The 26,830-nt window shown below is 33.9% G+C and overlaps 3 protein-coding genes and 1 pseudogene across 3 annotated transcripts; 3 read left to right on the forward strand and 1 right to left on the reverse strand.

The window, feature by feature from the left end:
* Positions 1–9,569: 9,569 nt before the first annotated feature.
* LOC108996040 (transcription factor MYB4-like) lies at positions 9,570–11,769 on the forward strand. Its single transcript, XM_018971782.2, has 3 exons — positions 9,570–9,805; positions 9,967–10,096; positions 10,818–11,769. The coding sequence occupies exons 1-3, from the start codon at positions 9,673–9,675 to the stop codon at positions 11,374–11,376; spliced, it is 822 nt and encodes a 273-aa protein (XP_018827327.1). The 5' UTR covers positions 9,570–9,672; the 3' UTR covers positions 11,377–11,769.
* A 1,897-nt stretch (positions 11,770–13,666) lies between these two features.
* Positions 13,667–19,946, forward strand: LOC108996039 (annotated as a pseudogene).
* A 414-nt stretch (positions 19,947–20,360) lies between these two features.
* Positions 20,361–21,257, reverse strand: LOC108995943. Its single transcript, XM_018971619.2, has one exon. It carries the CDS (start codon positions 21,175–21,177, stop codon positions 20,578–20,580), a length of 600 nt encoding a protein of 199 aa, XP_018827164.1. The 5' UTR covers positions 21,178–21,257; the 3' UTR covers positions 20,361–20,577.
* Positions 21,258–23,081: 1,824 nt separating this feature from the next.
* LOC108995919 (11S globulin seed storage protein 2-like) lies at positions 23,082–26,258 on the forward strand. The gene is made up of 4 exons (XM_018971592.2): positions 23,082–23,408; positions 24,020–24,306; positions 25,089–25,538; positions 25,632–26,258. Exons 1-4 carry the CDS (start codon positions 23,114–23,116, stop codon positions 26,010–26,012), a joined length of 1,413 nt encoding a protein of 470 aa, XP_018827137.1. The 5' UTR covers positions 23,082–23,113; the 3' UTR covers positions 26,013–26,258.
* The last annotated feature ends 572 nt before the right edge of the window (positions 26,259–26,830 follow it).

The following is a 26,830-nucleotide window of genomic DNA, read 5'->3' on the forward strand; positions in this document are numbered from 1 at the left end:
TTTATAGTATTAAAAAAATACATATATAAAAAAATAAAATAAAAAAAACTCAACATTTCACACTATCATTAGCTCCCAGCCGAACTGAGAGCGGTGGCCGTAAAGCCACCTTTAATATATATATAAATATATATATATATATAATATTACACTCAAACTCATTCGCTCTTAAGTTCCGTACATTGATTGGTGTTTTACGATATATATGTTATAGTATCGTTTTTAGAGTTATAGTTACGAATTTTGTTTCGTTTTGGTGTAATATTCGGTTCATTATATATTCTCATTCCGTTTCATTCTAAGTTTAAGTCCATTCCGGAATGGATTTCCTTCCATATTGTTTTAATGAAAATTTTGTAATTTCAGGTATTTGGATTATATTTTTGTAAATTTCAAATTTAGATCACATTTATATAATTTTAAAATCTAAAAGAGAATTATATAATTTCTCCTTCCTTTTTTTTAATCTCATTATTTTTAATAATTTCTCAGACTTTTTTTTTTCTCAACTCAAGGTTTTTTCTTTTTAATATTATCTATTGACATCAATATATCTACATTTTTTTTAATATTTTCAATGTATATTTATTTTAGAAATTTTCAATTCTACCATACACAAATAAATATATGATGCACACTTACATATACTTTTATTTCTTTTATTAATTATCAAATATATATCTACTTCTGAAATGGTACATCGAAACATACTAATATCGAAATATTTTATTTTAATATTTAAATTAAAATGATTATGGAAACGAAATTAAAAACATGAATTATGTACCATACAGGTAAAGTACGTCCCAGCTTTATCACGTTATATTGATCATGTGGTATTGCATAAGTTTTTGAATCAATTCTGATGTGGATAATGTCATATCTAACGTCATAAGTTTTTGCAATATGTCTTTAGCAATATTACATATAGTCTTCGTTTAGAAACTGTAATATAAGTTTAGGTAATTAAATTTTTAAAATTTTTTAAAATTATAAAAATATCCCAATGATAATTTTTTTCATTTAATAAAAGACTTGTATATATAATCTTTATTTAACGATTGTAAATAAAAATTTTCATCTGTTTATTATCATTTTCCAATAATTCAGAAGTACTGGGATGGATTATTCATCCAACTTTAATTTTATCCTATTATAGGTACTGATGAGGTGGAATTGTATTTATTTCTTATTCGATTCTTGATGGCTAACGTCATAGCAGACGTAAGAATAAGAGGAATTCAGGTGTATGTATATTATATGCAACATAATCGGCAATAAAGACAAATGTAGGTGACCTAACTAATCTTGCCTCAAAAGTGGGCTGACTCGAAGAACAAGATATTTAATTGGAGTACTTATATTATTTAGTGTGTGACCAGCTGGAAAAAACACCATCTTTGAACATGCCGGCGGCCTTTTGTCACATCCACACGTATCATGTCATGTACATATATCTTAAGACACGTGTGAATGCGTGCGCTAAAGTATATATACCCGTGAATTAGGTCAAAGAAATTGAACATCAAGTTTAAATAATGATGGTAACAATCATGTCATATTGTAATTAGAATTATGGCACAAAGTGGCATTAAGGGTCAAGCTCTAAGACATTGGGTTGAGACTATTTACATCATGATCAAGTCTTCCTAATTGATCATGGAGTACTAGTGTTTGAAACTGATTTATATCTTTGACAAATGTTATTGTCCATTAATAATATCGGTCCCCTCTTTCACACAAATAGATCAGATATTGTTTCGATTCTTTATTTTTTATACTTTAATTTTGTTCATTTTTAAGAGTGTGATCCGTCATTAAAAATTTAATTTTTTCGTATGAGTCATATTTAATTATTTAAAAAAAAATTACACGACGCTTGCTGAGTCTATGAAGACAAATATAATTTTTCTTTCATTTATTGTGACCACCTAACTCCAGCATAGGTGGCGCTACACATATGTGTGTGTATATATATATATATATAATATTTTATTAGTACGTGATCATGAAGTCATATGAGCCTCATGCAAAGTTGTAGTTAATTAGTCAATTTTGAAAAAAATGGAAAATGACATCTTCAGTTTTTTTTTTTAAAAAAAAATGATCAATTAATTTCTAAAAGCTTGATTTTCTAAAAAATCAAAAAACTTATATTTCTAATAAATAAAAATATCTGAAGAAACAAATTAGAACCAAGATGATCAGAAATTCAAGCCTTTTATATTTTAAATTTATTTTCATTTTTGAAGATTTTTTGTTTCTCAAATTCTTTGAATTCAATTTGTTTATATATGGGGGTACGTAATTGTAAATGGGGGTACGTATGTAATTCTACGAAAATATATATCCTGTATTCATTATAAATAGTACTCTGTATGTGGTATGTGTACATATACCTAATGTATTTATAATGAATACATGATATATATATTTTTGAAATAATATTATTAGAATATATAGCATTGAATAATTGGTTCATCTCTTGACTCTAAGTAATCTTCACGCTCACTTTAGTTGAAAAATATTCTTTTTCACGTGTAGTCTTTTCCGAGCATATTCTAATTCAATCACCAACAATACCACATACTAATTAAAGAAAAAATTCGCCATTTTAGACCACAAATTATATGGCGCCATGCATTACTAGTCATGTTGTTGTTATTATTGTTACTACTACGAATATCCTATTTTAAAAATGTCACAATCTACACGTATATATATACATATGCATGCGCGATCAATTTTGTTTAATTTATTAAGTAATATTTAAATTTGTATCAGTCATAGCCATCGATCGATACATTTAAATCCAAAAACCCAAATTTAAGCAAAACACGACACTTTTGTTGGGTCCAAGATACTTGTTTTTTTTTAAGGGGATGCAAAGAATGATTGTGTATTAAAATTCTATTACTTACAAGTTGGTGTATGATAATCATGAGATCACATGAATTATTAAAAGAAAAATTAATTTAAAACATAAATATTTTTTTATAATATATAATTTATGTGTCATAGTTCTACATGATGTGCACCCATGTGTTACAGAGTAGTCACTATAGCTGTGCACCCATTGCACACACTATGTGGCTACTTCTCATCCTTTTTTTTTTGTACAAAATGCACCAGACGTCTAATCATCTCTCTCTCATAAGTGTCTCTCTCTCTCACAGTCTCTCTCTCTCATAAGTGGCTCTCTCTCTCATTGTCTCTATCTCATCGTCACTCTCTCATCTCTGTTCGGTCTCTCTCTCATCTCCACTCTTTTTAATCAACTCTTTCTAATTTTGAATTTAAGAGATGTGTGATTTAAATAATGTCACGTAATTTATGTAAAAATAACTGCTCCTAATAGTAGTTGCTGTCAATATTTTTGGCCTTATGAGTAGTGGAGCTTGCTTTGGTTTTATTAATAATGCTTGACATAATTAAAGGCATTGAAAGTACTTGATGATCAAAACCACGAACTAGAGGTACATTAATTAAAACGTGTGCCAGAAGAAAAATATGCAAAAAGACAAATATAAATGTATAATCCAGCTTTGATAATGCGAGGTACGTAAGTGCAAGTCATTGTCGTTGGCTGAATTAGTAGGTATGGAAAGGTGGAATATTTGATTCGTCCTGGCTAGGCAGGTTGCCCGGCTGCCTCTCATTCCCACTTATACCTACGCAATTGCAATACTTTCTCTATATCCCACGTCGACATGCCTTTGGTGGGTTTTTTTTTTAAATAATGTTATATGTAATCGTAAAGTACGTAAATGTCATAAAATTATTTTGAAAAAAAATGAGATTTATTATTAAAAAATAATTATTTTTTCATGTAGATCTCCTGTATTTATTCATTTTTTTCAAAGTGATTGCACGATACTTATGTACTCACGACTGTAACTATTATTTTTTTATTTACTTTTTTTTTCTCCTATTTAGATTGGAAACTCATCTCAATTTATCATTACTTTTTGAATTTTTTACATAAAATATAATAAACAATTCAACTTTTTTAAATTCTAAAACGATAATAATATTAAAAAATAATATTTTATTCAACTCATCTAAAATCATCTTTAAATCCAAACACCTACCTTTTGTTTCTTAATATATATATTAGCTACAAATTAATAATCTAATAAAAGTAAATCCACGTATTGAAGCATGTAATTTGATGTAGTATATTAGATTATAAAATTATTTTTATTATAAAATATATATAATCTATCGAATGAAATTATATAATTAGTTTGTGATTTTAATTATAAATTATATTTCAAATTAGGTGTAAAAATAAAAAAATAAAATAAAATTTATTTATTGGGGGCCGGGGTCGACATGTTATTAGTGTCGGAAAGGTTAGGGATTGTATATTGAGTAGCTTTAGTACTTGCAAAAGGTGACAAAATCATCCAAGAAAAACTAGGACAGTCAAGGCCACTCATGTCTGTTTTCAAGAAAGCATTACATAAAAATTAAAAATGTAGGTCACCTACATCCCGTACTAATTAATTAGTCCCTAGCACAGAGAATATCATTGAGTCAATATCTGCTTAATTTGTTCCATCAGTCTTTGATATGTCTCGATTCATTTAATTGTACACATTAAAGTAGATTGAGGATCATGACATTCCCTTGATCGGAAGCCAAGTAAAACTTACCCTTATATATGTCCAATCAATTGTATATATATATATATATATATATATATATGTGGGTATTCTTTAATTCAACACCATCATTCATGTCACAAATTTTCTAGCTTAGCTTGTTTATTCAAAAGCTGAAGTAAACATCGTGAATGTATATATATATATATATATATGGAGTATTATTCATGGCAATTATTTTCTCATTGGTTTTATGTCTTAAGACTATTTTCTTTTGTAAGCTGGTGTAGACGTGCTGCGTGCATCCTTCACATCGCTTTCGCACGTCAGATATTTATTTTATAAATTAAATTTTATCATTAAGTCGGGAGATTTAGGTAACGAGTTGAGATGAGATAAAAATTAAAAATTAAATAAAATATTATTATAATATTATTTTTTAATATTATTTTTGTTTTGAGTTTTGAAAAAATTAAATTATTTATTGTATTTTGTTTAAAAATTCAAAAAGATTATAATAACTAAATGAAATGAGATAAATTGATAATGCATATTTTCTGAATCCAAATAAGACGTAATTAACAGTTTGTGTGAATGTAGGGTTAGAGCATTAGCATTAGATTGGTCATCCTATTCTTCAAATTTTGACTAATATGTAGCTTTTTAACTTTTAGCTAATCATTCAAAACTTGAAATCTACATTGGATTAATCATCACACTTTCTATAATAATAAAATATTATTATTTTTTATTATTTAATTAATTTTTATTTTATTTTTTATGATCTTCAATAATCTCCAACAAATCATATTTATTTTTATTTTCACAATCTAACAATCTATAATATAATAATTTCATATGTATATAGATGGTAAAATTTTATATGAATAAAAATCTCATATCTATAATATAATAATTTAAAAAAATATTTTTAGATTTGTTATAGTTTTTTTCATATTTGAAAAGAAGAATAAATTTATTGTAGTTTATAATTTGGATGAAAATAATTTAATTAATTTAATGTGAAATAAATATAGATGATATTTATTAAATTTAAAGATAAAAATATATTTGATTAATTTAATACTAATGCTCTTACAATCCGGAGGGATCAATTATTTCATATTTTTTTTCCGCGCGCGCAACAGTACTCATGACGGTTTCAGTTTCATTTTCCTCCCAGAAAACGTGTGGAGATTAGATTATATACAGAAAGAAAGAAAAGTAGGTAATTCCTGATCCCACAGGGACTGTTGCTACTCGTGATGTGCTGGCTGATCTCGTTTAGCATTGGCCGAACGGAACTACACTTTCTTCTTAGACATTTTAATAAAGGGTAATTCTATGCATCAACCTACACACTTCACATACTATGCATTCAAATTTTTTTTTTTTTTTTTTTTAAACCTCAATACACTAAGTGTGTAAAGTGTGTGATGAATAGTAGGCTGATGTAAATATTTTTCCTTTAACAAAACGATAGGAGACGATACAAGTACTTCTCACCTAATTAGCCATGACATCACTTTGTACGTAAGAAATCCCATCTTCATTAAGATCGTCGTACGTCCCCCTTGATCTTATAATTCTTTGTTTATTACGTTAGAAAAATATGTTATTTTGTCCAATCAATTTATATATTTAATTTATCTTTTTATTTTGATAATTTCTATATTTTTATTTATTATTTATTATTATTTATTTAATAATTAAAAAATAACTATTAATATATGAGCATTGCTATTCATAAGCCCATATACCACACACTAATTTTTTTTTATTTTTTTATACTTTTTTTTAAGTTTTATTTTGTTTTATTATTTTTAAAATAATTGAATTATTCTACTCATAATCCATATACCACACATTTGGTAAGAGAATAAAATTAAAGAAATTATAAAAAGGATGGTGTGTGGTGTATGAGGCTTAGGAATAGAATTTTTCTTAATATATTGATATATTTTTTATAATATTTTAAAATGATAAAAAAATATAAATTAAAAAAATAAAAAGATCAATTTAACCTATCGATCACTTGGAACGATGCTATTCAGGCAGCATAGTAACACCATTAGCATTTTAAGATAATGCGTATTCTTTTTAAAAAAAGTTAAATCTATTAATAATTTTTTTTATTAGTTCCAAACTTACCAACTCTATTTAATGATAGTGCACAAGATTTCATCATCTTAGTGCTGCAAATATAATTTTTGTGTTTATTAATATATATTTTTTTAAAATAAACTTATAAGAATAATGCTACACAACTTATTCAATTTTCACACACAATATTTTTTAAAATTTTTAATTTTGTTTAGTTTATTCTTTTTAAACTAATTTAATTATTTTATTCATTATTTATATATTAAATATTTGATAAAAGAAAAAAATAATAATAATAAAAAATAAATTATGATGTACAAAAGTTGTGTAGATTTTTTTAATTTATAAATCATGAGCTTGACATGACAGCTATATATCTTGCGCATGGTGATACTGATATGGAATATTTCAGGTAATTATAATATTATATCAAAGATATGGTCTGTTTAAAGCATATATATAATGCCTGCCCTATTCAAAGTTGGAGGTAAACCAGTTCTTTTTTTTCTTCCTACCTTATTTGAAATCTTGCACAATTACGAAAATCCAAGCTGCATGCACTACATATGTGGTGCTCATGAAGACATGACATATTCATGCTGACTTTTAGGGCTTGCTGGTTTCTTATTTCTACAAATTTTGTCACATTTGCTGAAATTCATGTATTCACGTACTAAACTCAAAAACTTGAACAGACTCTGAAATTTTGAAAATCTTTTATCTTATCATTATAATTTTTTAAAATTTTTATATAAAATAAAATAAATAATTTAATTTTTTTAAATTTTAAAATAAAAATAATATTAAAAAATATATACTAATAATATTTTATTTAATTTTTTAACTTCAATCTAAATCTATGTCATTGAAAATAAACGATGATCATGTGATTTCGATCATGTCCACCAAAGCTAAAATATAGATATCCAATCATACATTGACAGATCATCTTCATCAGATAGCTATGTCCAATAGCAGCATTACATATATGTACCTACGTGCATGGATATGCCGAGTCTTGCCTTTATAAGGTGCCCAAAAGTCACCTCTGGTTGACTTGCTTAATTGTACTTGATCATGAGCCTCGTGATGATGTTATCCTGTATGAATATTTCTCCTGCTGAACTCAGATAGAAGAATTCCTTTGATCCCCGGCCCTTCTTTTTGTTTACCCTAAGTAGTAAACAAAATTTAATTTTACCTACCTGCTTGTCGGCATGAAATTAAAGCAAATAATTTATGAGAAACAGTACTAATTTTCTGTAATTAGAAGATCAGAAATAAATTATTAAATTAATACATGAGTGTATGAACTTTAACCATTTCGCTTTGAATTCTTATCTCTCTTTAATTTTAATAACGTACGTAAAATGTTTTGAGTAGATATTTTAAGCAATCTTGATCTCTTTCTTTGACCCATTTTAATTAATTCTATTGATGCAGCTGATTCCATGCATGCATTGCAAAACAAAAAGAAAAATCAAAGAATTTTTTCAAGACAAAAAACAAAAACGCCGCATAAAAAGAAGGCCGAGTAGTACTCCATACACGACCGATCACGATCGAGCAAAGTCATCTATTTTATATGCATGACCAATATTATCATAAATGTTGATAAATATTTAAAATAAAAGAGATTATATATCGATATTAATTATATATTGTGTTAATATATAATAAATATTATGAACCCACTTTTTGAATGCATGAAATCTAAATCCCGGCCTATATATATATATTAGATAAAATTTTAAAGAGTCTAATTAATCCATTAATAGACTTTTATATATTGATCTATTCTTAAGTCGGTGGATAAAACAGTACACCGTCCACAACGTTTAAGTTGAGCATATAAAGCACTTTATTAATCGTATTACCCACCTAAACTTATAAATAAAATTTTTCAATCCAATGTATATTTTATATATATACGCAAAACTTGCATGGGTGCAAAACAGAATATTACAAAAATACGTGATATTGAAGCTGTCACGACAGCAAGATCACCATAAATCAGTACAGGAAATTCATGCAATATTATATATAAGTACATTAAGGAAGACGTGCTGATTCAGGAAAGCTACGTCGACGAGGGGAATTAATCGCAGCTTGCCAAAGATGGTAAGTTGGGAACACACTGGCCGGAAGATCTAGCTAGCCAGCTAGCTATGTTTTGAAGTGTGTGCGGACGACATTCAAAGAATCATTTGCTAAATAATATAAGTTTCTTTAAATTTCATGTAGCTATCTATTTATAAAGCCGGACCATATAATATTTGGACTCTTTTGAAAGTTTATGAATTAATAAAAATTCTTTTTTAGAGTTTTATAAAAATAGTGGGAATTATTTTATATGCATGCATGCATGCTTATAAACAATATTAATTAATAAATATGGTACTGGATTCACAATCCAAATTTCACAGCACCAGATCCACTATATATATATACACATTAATATATATATATACACATTAATATATAGGGAATGGTTAGATATCTGATCAATCCATACTGACTAGAAAATATCAACTAGCTCGCGAGTTCTGGTCAATGAAAGATCGGCTGAACTCAAGTTGCAGTCCAAGTTCATGAACCTGTACACATACCCATCATCTTCATCATGCTCTTCCCTGAAATCCGCACGTTTTATTTGACCATCAACCCTATCACCCCTGACCCCACACACGCATACGGAGAGGGAGAGAGAGACAGAGAAATAGATTTCCTTGAAATTGTTGGCGCGAGGTGCGCTTTGGAGTTTGGACTATTTGGGAACAGCACACGTAAAGTGACTGCACGCTGGCTTCGTCAGCATCATGTATATGTTATATATATATAGCCATTCCTGGCCTCGATATGTTGCTGTGCTTTGAGATCACAACAAGAAGAGCAATACCCAGAAATTACCACAACAAAGGGTATATTGTGCTGAAGATCATAACCCCAAAAAACAACAAAAATGGTTAGAGCTCCATGTTGTGAGAAGATGGGGTTGAAAAAAGGTCCTTGGACCTCTGAGGAAGATCAGATTCTGATCAATTACATTCAACTTTACGGCCATGGCAATTGGCGAGCACTTCCAAAACTAGCTGGTAATAATTAGTTGTAAAAACACCTCATGTTTCATTAGTTTCTCAGGAGAAATAATGAATGATCTTAAATCAATGAGCTTCTCTTCCATTAATTAATTGCTATATGTCAGACATGATATTAATGTGGTTCTGAATCTTTTGCATGCTTTTTTTTTTTTTAGGTTTACTAAGGTGTGGAAAGAGTTGCCGGCTCCGATGGACAAATTACCTGAGGCCAGACATCAAAAGAGGGAACTTTAGCAGAGAAGAAGAGGATGCCATCATAAACTTACACGAAATGTTAGGCAACAGGTTGGTATACATACATACATAGAATATTTCCACTTCCTTTTTGTCTCTATTTTTTTCCTGTCTGGGTTCATGCATGCAGTCAATTTAGAATGAAGTACTTGGTTAATTCAGAATACCTGGTTCAATATACCGACATGCAACTAATTTCTAGCCTCAAAATTTACACGATTTAGGCTCGAGTTTGGTGCATATATATAAGCTAATTAACTAACTTTAGTCATTTGCATTTGAACTTTGCTTCATGAACAATTTCAAGCATTAAACTCGTTTGATCTGAAACGCATGATGCCTATTAATTAAGTTGAATTAATTCATCTAGAACTGACCCAAACAAATTAAACCCATTAAGGAGTACCCATTTATCCACTTTTAAGAGTTGCTATATTATATACATATGATGAATATTGGGTTGTGGAAATCATAATAGCCTCCATTAATTATAATTATCCTTCCCTTATTTAGTGGGGCATTTCCTTTGTTTATTTAGGTTTATGAAACATGTGGCCTGCGGAGTTATATAAAAAGATATACAATATATATAGGGAACAAATGTATGTAGCACTACAAAGCATATAATATAGTCATGATCAGTCATATCATAACATATAGCAACTTTTTGTAGCTTTTTAAATAGTGCAAGACAAGATTTATCATCATCATCATCATCACATCGTTAACTTTTGAGAACAAATTTATATCCTGATCCTTATATCTTTTTCAGATGGTCGGCAATCGCAGCGAGATTACCGGGACGGACAGACAATGAGATAAAAAATGTTTGGCACACCCACTTGAAAAAGAAGCTCAAGCAACACCAAGACATCCCAGCATCAGACAAAAGAAATGACACCAAAATTAGTACTGCACCCAAATGCTATCAGGAGGCTAAAACTGAAGTAGAATCCATGAACTTTCCAAGTCCTAATCATCCAACGTCCGAGAGTCCAGAACATCCACCAGTCTCCCCACAAGAGTGTTCGAGTGAGATGTCCACAGTGACAACCGGTGACAACAGTAGTATGTACCCGAAAGTCGAATCGCCGGGAGATTTCCCCGAAGTGGATGAGAATTTCTGGGCAGAGGTGTTGTGGTCGGATAATTCGGGCGTGGAGAGTGATTTTTCGGCTGTTGGCGGCGATCAAGAATTTCAAATTCCATTTTCTCCGATAATGACTATGGAACCTGTCCATCCATATGGTTCAAACATGCATCATGATAACATGGATTTTTGGTTCGATATTTTCACAAGGACTTCGGAATTACCAGATCAGTTACCATAATTCTGACAGAAAGTGTTTGGTTAAAGCAGTCAACCTTTTTGTTCTGTGTGGGAAATGGATGTCCAACTTCTTGTTGATCCCTAGCTTGCAGCCACGTGGGTCAAGATTGTCGGATTCATTGAGAGAATTAGAAACAAAAACATGATTGTCAGACAGCAACATATATGAGCCGATCGATCGAGATATTAACAGAGACCCAAAATTTGTTTCAACGGTTGTAACCACATGTTGACCATTGCTTTCTGCTTGTATCATACAAAGCACTATTAAGTATGTGGAAATTATATATTATAGCTCTACAAGAACGTCATGAATACTAAAGAAGAAGAAGAAGAAGAAGATGATGATGATGATTAGCCTCGAGAACAATATTAATCATGTAGACTATGGTTAATTTACATTAAAATCATATATTTGTCTTGATAATCTAGCTAACACGATGTTAATTTATAAATATACCTGGTCAATACTAGTTGTACGTAGATCTGCGCGATGCACAAAAATAGTTTTTTTTTTTTTTTTTTTTATAGGAAACAGACATTTCATTAATAGAATAAAATTTACAGACATTTATCAAACCAAATAGTTTGAGAAAGAAAGTCTGAAAAACATTAATCAAACCACATTGATAGTTAAGATTCTTAATATTAATGTAGATCTGCATGCGCGCTAAGGTCAATGCAATTTGGTTAAACATGACCTTGATTTGTTTGGTTTTTCTTCTCTTACTACTAATTTCTTTGTGTACGTACGTTTGTATTAGCAACGAGAAATCTCACAAACTTAATAATTCACTACTTGATGATGATCAGAGAACAAGATTAATTAATTAATTAATTATATAACGTTTGAAAATATCTTTTCATGATCAAGAGCCATATATAATTTATAAAGTTCTTTAACTTTCTCTAAAGTACTCCAATAACTTTTATAATAAGAAAACTGAACATATATATATAAATGCATGCAGATCTAGTACTTGAAAATGAATCTAGATCAGACATGTATTGTAAAAATAAAATTATAAATAAACTCTAATTCGACACATCATGAGTACTAGAAGAAGCTAATTGGGTTTCTCAAATTAAATATATATAAATAATTTTCAATATTATAATTTTTCTATGTGCAATGCATGCAGGCCGGTGGTAAAAAGGCTTCACTGATCGGTACTACAAGAAAATGCCTGCTTTATGATTTATCGATTAGGGTCGGCTAGCTCTAATTTCCATGATCTTATACCAGCTTTAAGTTCAATTTTAAGAAAATTAGTAGATAATGTTTATAAAAAATCTATTTACAAACCTAAGTATTGATATATCAAACACGCGGCGCCACTAATGTAAATGAGTACGGCCGCAATAATAGAAAAAATATCAAAACTCTATTCATTATCTATTATTCTATCATCTTTTCAACATCTAACATTAAATGATTGGTCCACAAGTTGGACATAACAAATAATCTCCAATCATTTAGGTCTCGCTTGTTTTCGCAGATGAGATAAGATGAGTTGAGATAAAAGTTAAAAGTTGAATAAAATATTGTTATAATATATACTTTTTAATATTATTTTTATTTTAAAATTTGAAAAAGTTGAATTGTTTATTTTATTTTGTGTGAGAATTTGAGAAAGTTGTAATGATTAGATGAGATGAGATGAGATGATTATAACAATTGTGAAAACAAGCAAGGCCTTAGATATACTACATGATGAGATGGTGGAGAATGATGATAAAAAGAAGAGAAATGATACTTGCAGTCGTGAAATGTGCAAACGCTACGCAATCTCTTTGAAAAAATTGAGTAAATACAAGATCTACATAAAAAAAATTAATTTTTTAATAGTAGACCATATTTTTTTTCAAAACGATTCCACGACGCTTATGTACTTTACGTCTGTACGTAGTATTACTCTAAAAAGAATAGTGGGTAGCATTTGCAACATTACTCAAAAAATATTTGTATTTGTATTTTTATTTATTATTTTTATTTTTAACTGTAAGGAGTCTCATATAATGAATTCAATGCTATATAGTAAGTATGATGACGTTTGTTACCATTTAAACCCCATTTTGACATGGGCTTAATTGTAAATGGAGAAAAAAAAACAAATAATGGGCATAAATTAGATTGGGCTTAAAGCCCAGACCAATTTGACATAAGTTAGCTCGTAGTCCGTAGAATCCTAGTTGGGCCCAAACGAACAGACTTATCCTTGTAGCGTTAATCTGTCTACAAATTTAGAGAAATGCGTGGCCCAAGCATTTATAAGAGTTCCTGATTTCCGATTCCAAATATTGAAATCGTACACCTCGGGGGTTTAGGATCTAGAGGGCCAAACTATGGCGACAGCTTCAGGTATTTGTTGTTTTACTTTACCGCCATTTATTTAAGATTTTCTTATATTCTATTAATCTCTTTCAATTTCGTTACACTGATTTTGTTGTTTCACTTTGGAGCGTCTATTTCTAGATTGGTTTTAATTGATCATTTTCGAACCATTTTCTTTTTTGGGTTTATGGGTTAGGATTTCATGGGTCTTCTGGTTTGGTTCCGACGTAAGCTCTTTTAGGGATTCGGCAGTTTAGTTTTTTCGTTTCTATAGTGGGGTTCATTTTTTTTTTTTGTTTTTTAAATCGTTTTACATTTTATTTTAATGGTACTTGGGGAAGGGCAAATTTCTTGGCTTGCAAACGAGTCAGAATCTCGGAGACAATTTTTCTTCCTTAAAAAAGGTTTCCATCGTCTCTAAAATTTGGTGATTAGTCGGAGCTGAGGGTGGTAGTGTTAGAATAGAAATCACAGACGAAGGTGTGCTTTCATGGCCTATATGTTGCTATGGTTTGCCGGGAATTATTTGGTAAGACGATGAAAAAACAAAATAGAAGAGAACCACCTGAAACTTGGAAAGAGGTAGTGTGATGAAGCGTGTAAAAATGCAATATGGGTTACTTGTAGTAGTCATGTTTTTGATATTGCATTATGTTTATATTTGTTGGTTGCACCTTAACATGTTTAGCATGGGTGTAAATTTTGATAAAAATTGTATCGATTGTTTCTATTCATGATACACATTCTTGTTTATTGTAACGCTCCTTTGTCAAAAATTGTAGTAATTGATCTAATTCGTGGTTTTGTGAAGTCTGCCTTCTTCTTCCAGGACTGAAATATATTTATTCATCCATTTTATATTTTTGTTATTTTATGGGGCTTGCAGTTGCCTTTAAATCTAGGGAAGACCATCGGAAGCAAATTGAATTGGAAGAAGCGCGGAAGGCTGGGCTTGCACCGGCTGGGGTTGATGAGGATGGAAAAGAGATCAACCCTCATATTCCCCAATATATGTCATCTGCACCTTGGTATCTCAATGCAGAGAGACCTGTAAGTAGATTTCTTCTTGATTTATCGTTTAGGCTTGCATGCATAACTTGTTAAAATCAAAAAATTATTTATCTTTTATTTTGTATTTTAGAGTCTAAAACATCAACGGAAGTGGAAATCGGATCCAAACTACACAAAGTCATGGTATATGACAGGGGGGCAAAATTTTTCCAGGTGGACAAGTACAGGAAAGGTGCCTGTGAAAAGTGAGTGTACTCTCTCTCTCTGTCCCCTTCCCAACACCCATAACCTGACCCTTCAGCATCACTACTAAAATTGAATAGTCTTTCCATCACTGGCTAAGAAGAAGCAAACATTAAAGGAAATACAGCCTAGACTAGCAACTCATACTACAGAGGTCCATTGATGGTAACGCCATAAACTCGTGTCTTTGATCTAAGCACCACCTTCCTTCTCGCCAACCAAAAAGAAGCCTATATGTTATTATTTCTTCTCCCTATTCCGAGTGCAGGATAATAACTGTTTTATTTTATGCTTCTTAACAGCTGTGGAGCCATGACGCATGATGCAAAGTTGTGCATGGAAAGACCCCGGAAAGTGGGAGCCAAGTGGACAGCAAGCACATTGCTCCTGATGAAAAAGTAGAGACCTTTGGGCTTGATTATGATGGCAAGCGAGACTGTTGGAATGGCTATGATGCATCCACGTATGCATATATCATTGAGAGATACGAAGCAAGAGATGAAGCATGAAGGAAATACCTGAAAGACCAACAGCTTAAGAAACTTGAGGAGAAAAATAACAACAAAAATGGTGAGGCTGGGGTAAGTGATGAGGAGGATGATGAAGATGACCTAAGGGTGGATGAAGCCAAGGGGTTGATGAGAGCAAGCAAATGGACTTTGCAAAGGTTGAAAGCGTGTGCGGACAACAGGTGGTGGAAGCACAGGAACTGTGAGGTGAGAGCTCTCCCTTCTATTGCTGCCACATATTTAATACCATTGATGTTATTGATAAAAAAACATATTTAATCATTTTTTTTATAGTTAACAAGAGAATTTTATTCCAAGTAAATATGCATAGTCCAAGTACACAGGATGTATACAAGTGAGTACACCTAATACAAGCTAAAACAAAACACAACTAAAGCAAAACATTACAAATGTTTCCATCCCTTACAAAATTCTTCACCCAAAAACTTAAAGTGCTAAAGAAAAACTCCTGAGTTCCCCCATAGAACGTTCACAATCTTTAAAGCACCTCTCATTCCTCTCCAACCATAGGCACCAAAATAAACACAAGGAGATTATCCTCCACAGTGCTGCACTGCCTCTACTTCCCACTAGACCTTGCCAGCAAGCCAAGAAATCCACCACATGCATAGGCATCACCCAAGCAATGCCTATCCCAAAAATCTCATTCCACAACGTCGTCACCACCTCACAATGAAGAAAAAGGTGGTTAACAGATTCATCATCCTTCTCACACATATAACACCAATCAACCACCAATAAACCTCTCTTCCCCAAATTATCCATGGTTTATATTTTCTCAAGAGACACCAGCCAACAAAAGAAAGCAACTTTGCTAGGCACCTTTGCCCTCCAAATACAGTTCCAGGGATAGTCTTTAGCTCCCTGACTAGTTAACACCTTGTAAAAAGATTTCACTGAAAACCTGGAGTTATTAACTTTCACCCACAGCAGACTATCCTCCCTATTCTGATCAATCTTCATATCATATAAATTTACTTATAAAAAAAAAAAAAATCTTCATATTATATAATCTTCCAAAAAAATCAGATACTTCACCCACTTCCCAGTCCTGCACATCTCTGTTGAATTCCACAATCCAATGTAACATGTTATTAGAAAACTGATAAGAATTAGCCACTGCAGCCCCTTTATCTCTAGCAATCCTAAAAAGATTAGGATATACATACTTAAGAGCTGAATCCCCGCACCAAGTATCATGCCAAAAATAAATTTTTGTCCCATCCCCCACTTTGAATTTTATGTTTTTGACAAAATCCCCCCATTCCAACCGAATGGACTTCCACAAACCCACCCCATGCACCCCTTTTACTTCATTAGTACACCAACTCCCCCACATCCTCCCATATTTAACATCCACAATTTGTCTCCTTAATGCATTACTCTCGTTATGGTATCTCCAAAGCCATTTCCCAAGTAAAGCTTTGTTGAAAAGCTTTAAATTTCTCACACCCAAACCTCCACATGAAACCGGTTGACAAACCTTATTCCAACTCACCAAATGAAATTTTCTTTCCTCCCCATTACCATCCCACAAGAAATTCCGAAAAATTCTCTCTAATCTTTTTGTCACCCCCGCAGGTAAAGGAAAAAGAGAAAGGAAATATGTAGGGAGATTAGATAATGTACTTTTTATCAAGGTAACTCTTCCCCCTCTTGACAAATAGAGCTTTTTCCAACCAGCTAACCTCCTCCCAATCTTCTCAATAACCCCATCCCAAATAGAAATTGATTTGTGGGGAGGCACCCAAATGTAGTCCAAGATATCTCAAAGGTAAAGTACCTACCTTACATCCCAAAATATTAGCCAAATCAAAGATATTGCTGACCGTACCCACTGGAACAATTTCAGACTTAGATAAATTAATTCTAAGTCCTGAAACAGCTTCAAAGCATAGCAATAAGGCTCTCAAAGCTCAGAGATGATCCTGATTTGAATCACTAAGAATTAAAGTGTCATCTTCAGTATTTGTTCTTGCTGGTCTTCTATACAACTATGTGGGCAATATATTTCCACTTGGGTGTTGGATATTGTATATAAACTGAAACATATAACTTTCAGGAGCTTGCGTATTCGGGAGGACACAGCAAAATATCTTTTAAATCTTGATGTCAACTCTGCACACTATGATCCCAAAACCCGGTCCATGCGTGAAGATCCTCTTCCAGATGCAGATCCTAATGAGAAGTTCTATGGGGTAAGTGCCCTTCAAGAGCAGATATTGTATTGTTAATTGTAAGGGTAAATTATGTACAATCACACTTTGGTTTATTGGCTTTTTATATTGTAGGGAGATAACCAACATAGAAATAGTGGTGAAGCTTTGGAGTTCAAGCAGCTTAACATACACGCTTGGGAAGCATTTGACAAAGGACAAGGCATTCACATGCAAGCAGCTCCGTCCCAAGCTGAGTTGCTTTATAAGAATTATAAGGTCATTAAGGAAAAACTGAAGTCCCACACAAAAGACACCATCTTGGCGAAGTATGGCAATGCTGCTACTGAAGAAGACCTTCCAATGGAGCTTCTACTTGGACAAAGTGAAAGACAAGTTGAATATGATCGTGCTGGCAGGATCATAAAGGGGCAGGTAGGGTTCGTATAGATGGTTTTAGCATTATTTTGTAATTACAACTTTAATTGCAGAATTCCACTGATGACAAGCAAAACATGCTTGTCAAAGAAGAGGCATGGGGTTCTAATTCTGATCTTGTGCATGAATGATTTTCTTTTGCATTGCTGGTCTTCTAATTTTGATCTTGTGCATAAGACTGTAAAGTACTCAATAACAGACATTGAAAAAGAAAGTCGATCGTTAATGTTTTGTTACTGTGCATAATTGGCCTCATTCTATTTACAGGAGAAGGCACTTCCAAGAAGCAAGTATGAAGAAGATGTGTACATCAACAACCACACAAGTGTTTGGGGTTCATGGTGGAAGGATCATCACTGGGGCTACAAGTGCTGCAAACAGATGATCTGAAACAGCTATTGTACTGGTGCTGCTGGAATAGAGGCTGCCGAGGCTGCAACAGATCTTATGAAGGCTAATATTGCTCGTAAGGAAGCTACAGAAGGTGTGTATCGGCTTAAGTTATTTTTTGGGAATTTCTATATTCTCGTGACAATCAAATAGCATATTTTTGTTGTTTTGTATCTTGTTATTGCTGCTTATATGGCTGTGGAATGTATTGATTTAACTTGACATTGTATTGTGAATATCAAACCAGAGATCACTTCACCCATGGAGGAGAAAAGGCTTGCTACTTGGGGAACCGATATCCCTGATGACTTGGTTTTGAATAAGAAGTTACTGGCCGAAGCACTTAAAAAGGTGAATTAGGGCTTTTGACCTTTGACATCTGTTATATTCCTCTTGATCCTAAGATTCTTTTTTCCTCATCAAATTCTTTCTTAATGTAACTGTTATTTGGGCTTTTCTGCCTGGGCTATAGCTCAGATGGTATGGGTGGTGTTGTTTTCGACTCCTCTGCCCTTAATAAAACTTAGACTGGGAGTTAGTTCTCCCCCCAAAAGAAGTGGGGAATTAACAGAATAGGAATAATCTAGCTGTAGTAAGGGCATGAAATGTCAGTATAAATTGCACAAACCTTTTGCCTATGCCATCCAAATTTTTAATTGAGATGGGCCAATTTTCAGAGGTGTACCTTTCAATTTGTGGACAAGAGTATGTATATGTCCCGTATACTCGGGCCTTTGTCTATTTTATGTTCAGTAAAGTTTTGTTTATTGATAAAAAAAAAAAAATTTGATGAGTAGTTGATAAATGTTGTTTTGCATGTATGTAATTGTTGAATAAAACTTGTTTTGCTTGACAGGAGGACGAAAGGAGGAGAGAAGAGAGTGACGAGAGAAAGCGCAAATACAATGTTAAATGAAATGATGAGGTAGGATCTTTTAACTTGCCATGGTTGAACCGGCACCACCATTGAGTGCTGAAATTAGAATTAGAAGCAACTGCTAGTTTGATTGAGTGGTTCTCTTAATGGATTTTCTCACCATGATCCTTTTGATCAATTTTAGGTTACTCCCGAGGACATGGAGGCATACAGGATGAAGAAAGTGCATCACGATGACCCAATGAGGGACTTCTTACACTAGGTTTAGGTACGCGGTGATGCTCCTTTGTTACGAGCCTGGATTATAATGCCAGTTTCACCAGCCGTCTTCCACAGTTTTGGCGTAACATACTTGTATAGAGCCTTCATCTTTGATGTAACATAGTTTTGTGGTTTTCGTTCTGTAAGCTCCATTTGGATGATTTCCGTGTTATTGTACAAATGGGTTTGCTCCGTGAAATCACCATAGGTGTGGATGAATGCTGACAAGAACTTGTTCTTTTGAGTATTCATTTGTTTTGTTTTACTCAAAGTTCAAACCCCATGTGGAGAATATTTGTAGCTTGTAAATTACATCCATCCGTTCTAAGATTCGGTTGTTTTACTACGTCCCTCTTGCTGGATTACTAGCTAACAGTGAAATAAAAATGTGTTGATCTGATGTTTTTCGACCCACACTGACCTAAAATGTTAGGGAAGACCGAAAACTGACCCGCCTTACTCATGTACAGACATACAAAATGCCAAAAAAAAAGATATTGAACTCTTCCGCTTCAAGATGAATAAAAAAGCTCTCTTCCTGGTGGCGGGTGTGAGGGGTGTCAAATAAATTGCCCCAGTCAGACTTGAGAAAGAACAAATTAAAGTCTGTATTTGCGTAAAATTGGTTGCTGTCCGAAGTCTTGTCACAATTTCACATAAGTTTCCTGGCCTTTTTCTTTTTGAATCATGATCACAACAATGGCAGAAGGAGAAACAGAAAGAGAAAAAGGTACGGGATGCAGATGAAAGAAAGCGAACCTATGGCTTGGAAGATCGCCAAACTATATATAGACAAAAGACGTCCAATATATATACACTATTTACAGTCTATACAAAAGTACTACGTACCTACACTTCCCTCTTCTCTCAGCGTTCCCCAGACCTTTGTTTATTTCATTAATTCTTGTTTAAAAGGAAAAGAAAAAGAAAAAAGATCAAGATTGTAAGAGGCAAGCAGTCGCTACAAAACGCGTGCGAACATCTCCTGAACCTCCATTTCAGCCCTGAATTTCGCAATGAATTCCTCTGCTCTTTCATCTACGCCGCGCAGCAGAGGCGAGGCCAACACCAGTGACTCCCACATATCATCTCCCGATATAGCTTTCTCGGGCAATCTGCCACCTTGCTGCTGCTGCTGCTGCATTACTACAGCTGGCTGATCAAGGTGCTTCATGTTCTTTGCGCTAGGCTGACAACTTGTTTGCAGTGGCTGGACATGTTCCACCAGCTGATCAGCCCCGGGCTGATCTTTGAAGAGTTTATCGACATACACAAGCTGTGCAGTACTTCTCTTCTCGAAGACGCGTACTTGTCGATGGTAGCGAAGATGATCAACGTGGTGTGCATGGACAAGCCGTACATTTTTACGTTGGAAGCGTTGCTCAGAAAGGAGGGAAGGCCAAACGCCAAAGCCGGGCACGGCGGTTGTTTTCTTGAGCCTGTTTTGGGGTTTCTTGATGACTTTAGACCGCTGGAGCTTGTGCAGTTTGCTTTGGAGTTTAGAGGTGAAGCTTTTCCATATCTTTGTAGCAGGGGGAAGCTTCACACTCAGACAAGACATGCCAGAAGTGTGCTAGCTTGTGATGATCGATCCGAGAGAGTGAAAAGGAAAAATGCAGGCAAATTTGAAGCCAGGGTGTGATAATTTGATGATTAATTTATAGTGTCCATGCGGTGGCTTAGTTCTTACGCGAAGTATAATATATATATATATATATATATATAAATATTTGGCAAAAAGTAGTAGTAGTGGTGCGTGTGTGAAAAGCAACCAATTAACCTCTGCAAGATCACTTTATGTTATATACGGATTTTGCTTAGTTATTAAGCTTGTTATTTGATGCGCGCAGGAATATATAATTAGTGGGTTAGTACGTCGTAATTCATGATCTGACCATGCATGCATAAATATTAGTGCGCCTAATCCTTATGATCTCTTCCTACAATTATTAATATTCCATGCTAGCTATAAGGCTGCATACATATACATTAATATCATAGCTAGGAAACTTGATTGATCAGTGAGCTGGAATATTTTCAACGTACACATGATGCCCGCCCGACAAAAGTAGCTAGATTGCATGCATGCATGCTAGCGCTCGTACTGTCGATCCTGATGATCTATACAATTTTGAAATAAAATACATATATATATATATATAGAACCTTTCCAGGCTAGCTAGCTAGGCCTTTATATATCCATATTGTTGTGAGGCATCTTTTTATGGAATATATATATCTATATATATATATATATGCTGCAAATTGAATCTTTTTTTTTTTTTTAATCTTTTCTTTTAGTTGTTTGACCTCCCAACTTGCTGCTGCTGCTGCTGCTGCTGCTGCTGCATGCACATATATACAAAATGGTGACAGTAACGATCTAGAGTATCTCTCATATATAAATATTAGTGACAGCAACGAGAATTCATGCAAAGATATTTCTCTGGGGTTGCGTACGATCTATCAGGTGATCAAAGTAGACAACGATGGATATTATAGAATATTGGTGGGCTATTCCTCCTGGCAGTGGCAGGCACTATTATTTATATATAACTAACGAAAATTAATGTGCAGAAAGTAGGTAGGGATCCTACTATTTTAAGAACCTTTCATTCCACGCCTCAAAACGGCCATACCGCGTACCCATCTGATCTCATTTTCTGAGATAATGCCATGTAGATAGGAAGAGCTTAATTTCATATATATATATAAAGGCCGCAGGCACTACTTTTAAACGGAAAAAATGAATGCAATTAAGAGCCAAAGCGTTAATAGGAAAATATATAAAGATTAGACATGCATTAATATTTACATAAATAATCGATAAATATACTAATACTGAGATTAAATTAATATATATGAGGTTGGTGAGACACATACCTGAAGAGATTTTTTAATAAAAGCTTAATATAAATTGTTAATATATAATTCTATGGGCCGGTTTCAATCAACATATATATATATATATATATATTATTGCTGAAAAAGAAATCCTATTATATATATTGCTGAATACAAGGGTAAAATTGGGCTTCTAGCCCAGTTCATGTAAACTATTTCCCCAATTAAGTTCATGTATAACGTCCTGTCACTATATACATATAACTGTATTTAATTGCGATGATCTTCTGCTGTTACTCTTTTCTTTTTTATTTTTATTACTTTTTAATGTGATATCTTACGTAGTTTTGCTGACTGACCTCTCATCATGAAGAACAACCATGACAAATGTTCGGTATCAGTTAAGAGTCTGCTGCAACACCACCTTTGCATGCATCACCACGTTTAAAATTAAGTTATAAACCTAGTGCAAGGTGGCGCAAGTTCTTCCCAAACAAGGACACGATCTCCATGCAAAACCAAACAGCCAGCCTTGGAAATCATGTCACCCGCCCCGCCACGGCCTATTCACTAACATCCCAATCCTCCACGCTATAAATGGGGGCTCTAAGCTCAGCTCCCTTTCACCATCCCTCAATTTGCTTCTTTTATCTATGGCTGCAAAGATTGTCCTGGCACTAGTGCTCTCTCTGCTAGTTTATGCGGTTTCCGGGGAAACGAACCCCAGTGCCTGCATAGGCTCAGCTCAGCAATGCCGGCTCCAGAGACTGAGGACCGTGGAGCCAACCCGTCGATGGGAGTCGGAGGGTGGTCGGACTGAGCTGTGGTCGGAATCTGAGGAGGAGTTCCAATGTGCTGGAGTTGCTGCGATCAGGCAGACTGTGCAACCTAACTCACTCTCTTTGCCTAACTTCCAGCCTGCCCCTATGTTGGTTTACATTGAGCAAGGTTAGAGATCTGGGGAGTTTTTTCTTTCTTTCTTCTTCTTCTTCTTTAATTTCCAGGTCGACGGAGAAGGAGCTTAATTAATATTTATCTGGAACTAAATAAGTCGCAAGCAATTAACGTTGAAAATTTTCATGAATGTGCTAGGCAGACTGTATGTTCTACTCCCTAGTTTTCATAGACTCCCTCAGGGCAACATATTACGTAGGTTTAAATTAGGGATTAATTAATATTGACTGTTTACATGCACGTGTAAAAAGGAATAAAACTTGATACATATTTTCTTGGAGCTACAATTTTACACTAGATCAGAGATTTTAACTAGAATTTTGCTAGCATAAGTTATAAGTGCGTAATATTTACAGTGAGAACTATTATATATATATGAAACTACTTTAATCATAAATGGATTATACAAAAATAAATCTATAAATTGATGTGACTTGATATAGTACGTCAGATTGTAAAATTATTTTAATTATAAAGTAAATATAACGTCAATTTGTACATTTAGTTTATGTAATCTCTTTGTATCTTATCTAAAAAGTAAGACTTACAAATAAATGTTAAATATATATATATATAATATTAATGTTACACATGCATGCATGCAGGTGAAGGCTTGATGGGGTTGACCTACCCAGGATGTGCAGAGACTTATGAATTAGAAACGTCACAGGAATTGTCAAGACGCAGGAGCAGCCAGATGGCACAGCTGCAAGGAGAGAGATCAAGAAGATCAGATCAGCACCAGAAGATACACCGGATTCGCCGGGGAGACATCCTGGCCATTCCAGCTGGTGCTGCCCACTGGAGCTACAATGACGGCAATGAAGAGCTCGTTGCCTTCGCTGTCATGGATCTCAATAACCATGCTAACCAGCTTGATCGCAGATTTAGGGTAACCACCATCACTCCCCATATATATCTTTCTTCTTCTTCTTCTTCTTCTGCTTCTTCTTCTTCTTCTTCTTCTTTTTTTTTTTTTTTTTTCTTAAGAAGAGGATGGTACTCTAATTTTATTAAAAAAACTTTCACTTGTGGCGGAGAAAAACTGTAGTTACAAGCCAGAAGCCTGGGGTTACACATTATAAAAAAAGACCAAAACTCAGGCCTCAAAAAATCCCTAGACATCAAACTAAAATTCAAGCTGAAAAGAAAATATATAAGACTCAGGACAACCAACCTAAAAAACCACCAGCAAGAAAAAGTCAGTTCAAATAGATAATAGAATAGTAAAGAAAAAAATAGCTGTAATAAGAAAATATATCACTACGATATACGCAAGTAGGGAAGGCCAATTCTATCTATGCACAGAAGACCTTTTAACTTACTGGGCAAAGTACCACGATCCTCAAACCACTCCACATATATATCATGTTCACCATCTCATCATTTATCTACCTTTATGTATGTATCGAGTCGATCTTTACTGGGCATCCTAGCTAGATATCTCTCATATTGATTCCTTTCATCTTTTTATTACAGGATTAATTTAGATTTTATTTACAAATGATGATATATAGTAGCCGTTCATAAAAATAAATAACCAGACTACAGATCAATTTGTATGAGAGATCAAATCATCTGTCACGTTAACAAACCACTCGTTTTCCTAATCCTATTTCCATCAATCAACTGTTATTTTTGCACAAACTAACTAGTTTAGTTTTGGTCTCACAGTCATTCTTCCTCGCCGGCGGGGAACCAAGGCAAGAGCATATGGAAGGAGATCGAGAACGCACGAGACAAAGACGTAGCCGTCAGCAGAGAGTAGGCTTCCAGAGTTTATTCAGTGGATTCAGTGAAGAACTGCTGGCTGAAGCCTACAACATTCCAGTCAATATCGCGAGGAGACTGCAGGAGGACGACAGCCAGCGGGGGATCATCGTCAGGTGCCAAGAAGAAATGCGCCGCATGATTAGACCTGACGAAGACCGACAAGAAGGACAAAGATGGCTAAACGGGTTGGAAGAAACTGTATGCACTACAAGAATTAGACACAACCTGGACACTCAAAGCGAATCCGACTTTGTCTCCAGACAAGGCGGAAGAGTAAACATTGTGAACATGCACAAGCTTCCAATCCTTCGATTCATGGACATGAGCGCAGAGAAAGGCCATCTTTTCCCTGTACATAATTCATATAAATTCTGCATCCTCAATCTTCATGCTCTAGAGATAACATGATGTCAATAACCTAATACAAGGCCAATGTTGTTGCAGAACGCAATGTACACACCGCACTGGTCCATGACCGACAACAGGGTTGTCTATGTGTTAAGAGGTGAGGCCCGTGTGCAGATCGTGGACGACAACGGAAACAATGTGTTCGACGAGAGGGTTAAGCGTGGAGACGTGTTTGTGATCCCTCAGTTCTTTGCGGTAACGTCTAAGGCCGGAAACGATGGCTTCGAATACGTGACAATCAAGACGTCCGGTCAGCCAATGAAGAGCCCCATGGCTGGCTACACCTCGGTAATCAAGGCCATGCCAATCGACGTCCTCGCAAACGCATACCAGATGTCACTCAGAGACGCCCAGAACTTGAAGAACAGCAGAGGTCACCAGAGTTTCCTTCTGTCCTCCAGCCGATCAGCCTCTTAAAGGAGGGTTTCTGTAATTCCATGCATGCAGCGTTTTACTAATGGCACCACTACTAGTACTAGTACTACTTAGGCCACTAGACGTACTTATAATTAAGCTAGTCCTTCTTGTAGAATGGAGAAGGCTTTTTTAACATGTTGAGGAAACTTGACCAGTAGTATAAACCAAGTCATGATCATGAGAAAATATAATGCACTAGGGCATGCAGCCTTCAATAAATCAATAAAATGTGGCCTTTTTTCTCTCCTTTAAATCATGATCATCATCTGAGGGGTTCAAAGTTTTTTTTTACGATCAAAATGGTTTTTTTATGATGAAAAATAATCTGGTCCATTTCTCTAATAAGAATATTTCTATTATATATAGTTGACTATATATATAAGGAGTTAGCCATCAGTGAGATCGATCGATCAGCGCCCAGCTTCGGGCTTCATGAGTACAATTGGCACTACAAGGAAAACAGGTTTTTCAGCGCCCGAGTTGGTCGCATGTCGATTTATTAGTCGCTGCACGATTGGATGCATTGTTTGTTCACTTCTGTTTTAAAGCAACAAAAGGCTTAAATCATCGTCACAAAAACTTATTTTTCTCGATATTTTTTTTCGCTGCAAATATCCAACAAAAATGCCGTAAATGGGCATTTAGTTTTCCCATCAACTCGTTAGGAAAACTTTATTGCAGCCAGCGAGACAAAGTCGCTGCAATTAGATAATAAATTGCTGCAAATGTGCTTTTCTTTTCCATCGGTCATAACATATCGTCGCAATTATCTTTATTTGGGACGTACAAAAATTGTCGTAATATTAATATTAATATAA

Source organism: Juglans regia, chromosome 1 (genome assembly GCF_001411555.2).
Source record: "Juglans regia cultivar Chandler chromosome 1, Walnut 2.0, whole genome shotgun sequence".
Lineage (NCBI taxonomy): Eukaryota > Viridiplantae > Streptophyta > Magnoliopsida > Fagales > Juglandaceae > Juglans > Juglans regia.

Excerpts from the sequence above, each read along its gene's own strand:
- LOC108996040 (XM_018971782.2), top strand. The coding sequence starts at position 9,673 with ATGGTTAGAGCTCCATGTTGTGAGAAGATGGGGTTGAAAAAAGGTCCT. Across the intron at positions 9,806-9,966 it reads AGCACTTCCAAAACTAGCTG|GTTTACTAAGGTGTGGAAAG; the intron begins GTAATAATTAGT and ends TTTTTTTTTTAG. Across the intron at positions 10,097-10,817 it reads CACGAAATGTTAGGCAACAG|ATGGTCGGCAATCGCAGCGA; the intron begins GTTGGTATACAT and ends TATCTTTTTCAG.
- LOC108995943 (XM_018971619.2), bottom strand. The coding sequence starts at position 21,177 with ATGTCTTGTCTGAGTGTGAAGCTTCCCCCTGCTACAAAGATATGGAAA.
- LOC108995919 (XM_018971592.2), top strand. The coding sequence starts at position 23,114 with ATGGCTGCAAAGATTGTCCTGGCACTAGTGCTCTCTCTGCTAGTTTAT. Across the intron at positions 24,307-25,088 it reads AGCTTGATCGCAGATTTAGG|TCATTCTTCCTCGCCGGCGG; the intron begins GTAACCACCATC and ends TTGGTCTCACAG. Across the intron at positions 25,539-25,631 it reads AGAAAGGCCATCTTTTCCCT|AACGCAATGTACACACCGCA; the intron begins GTACATAATTCA and ends ATGTTGTTGCAG.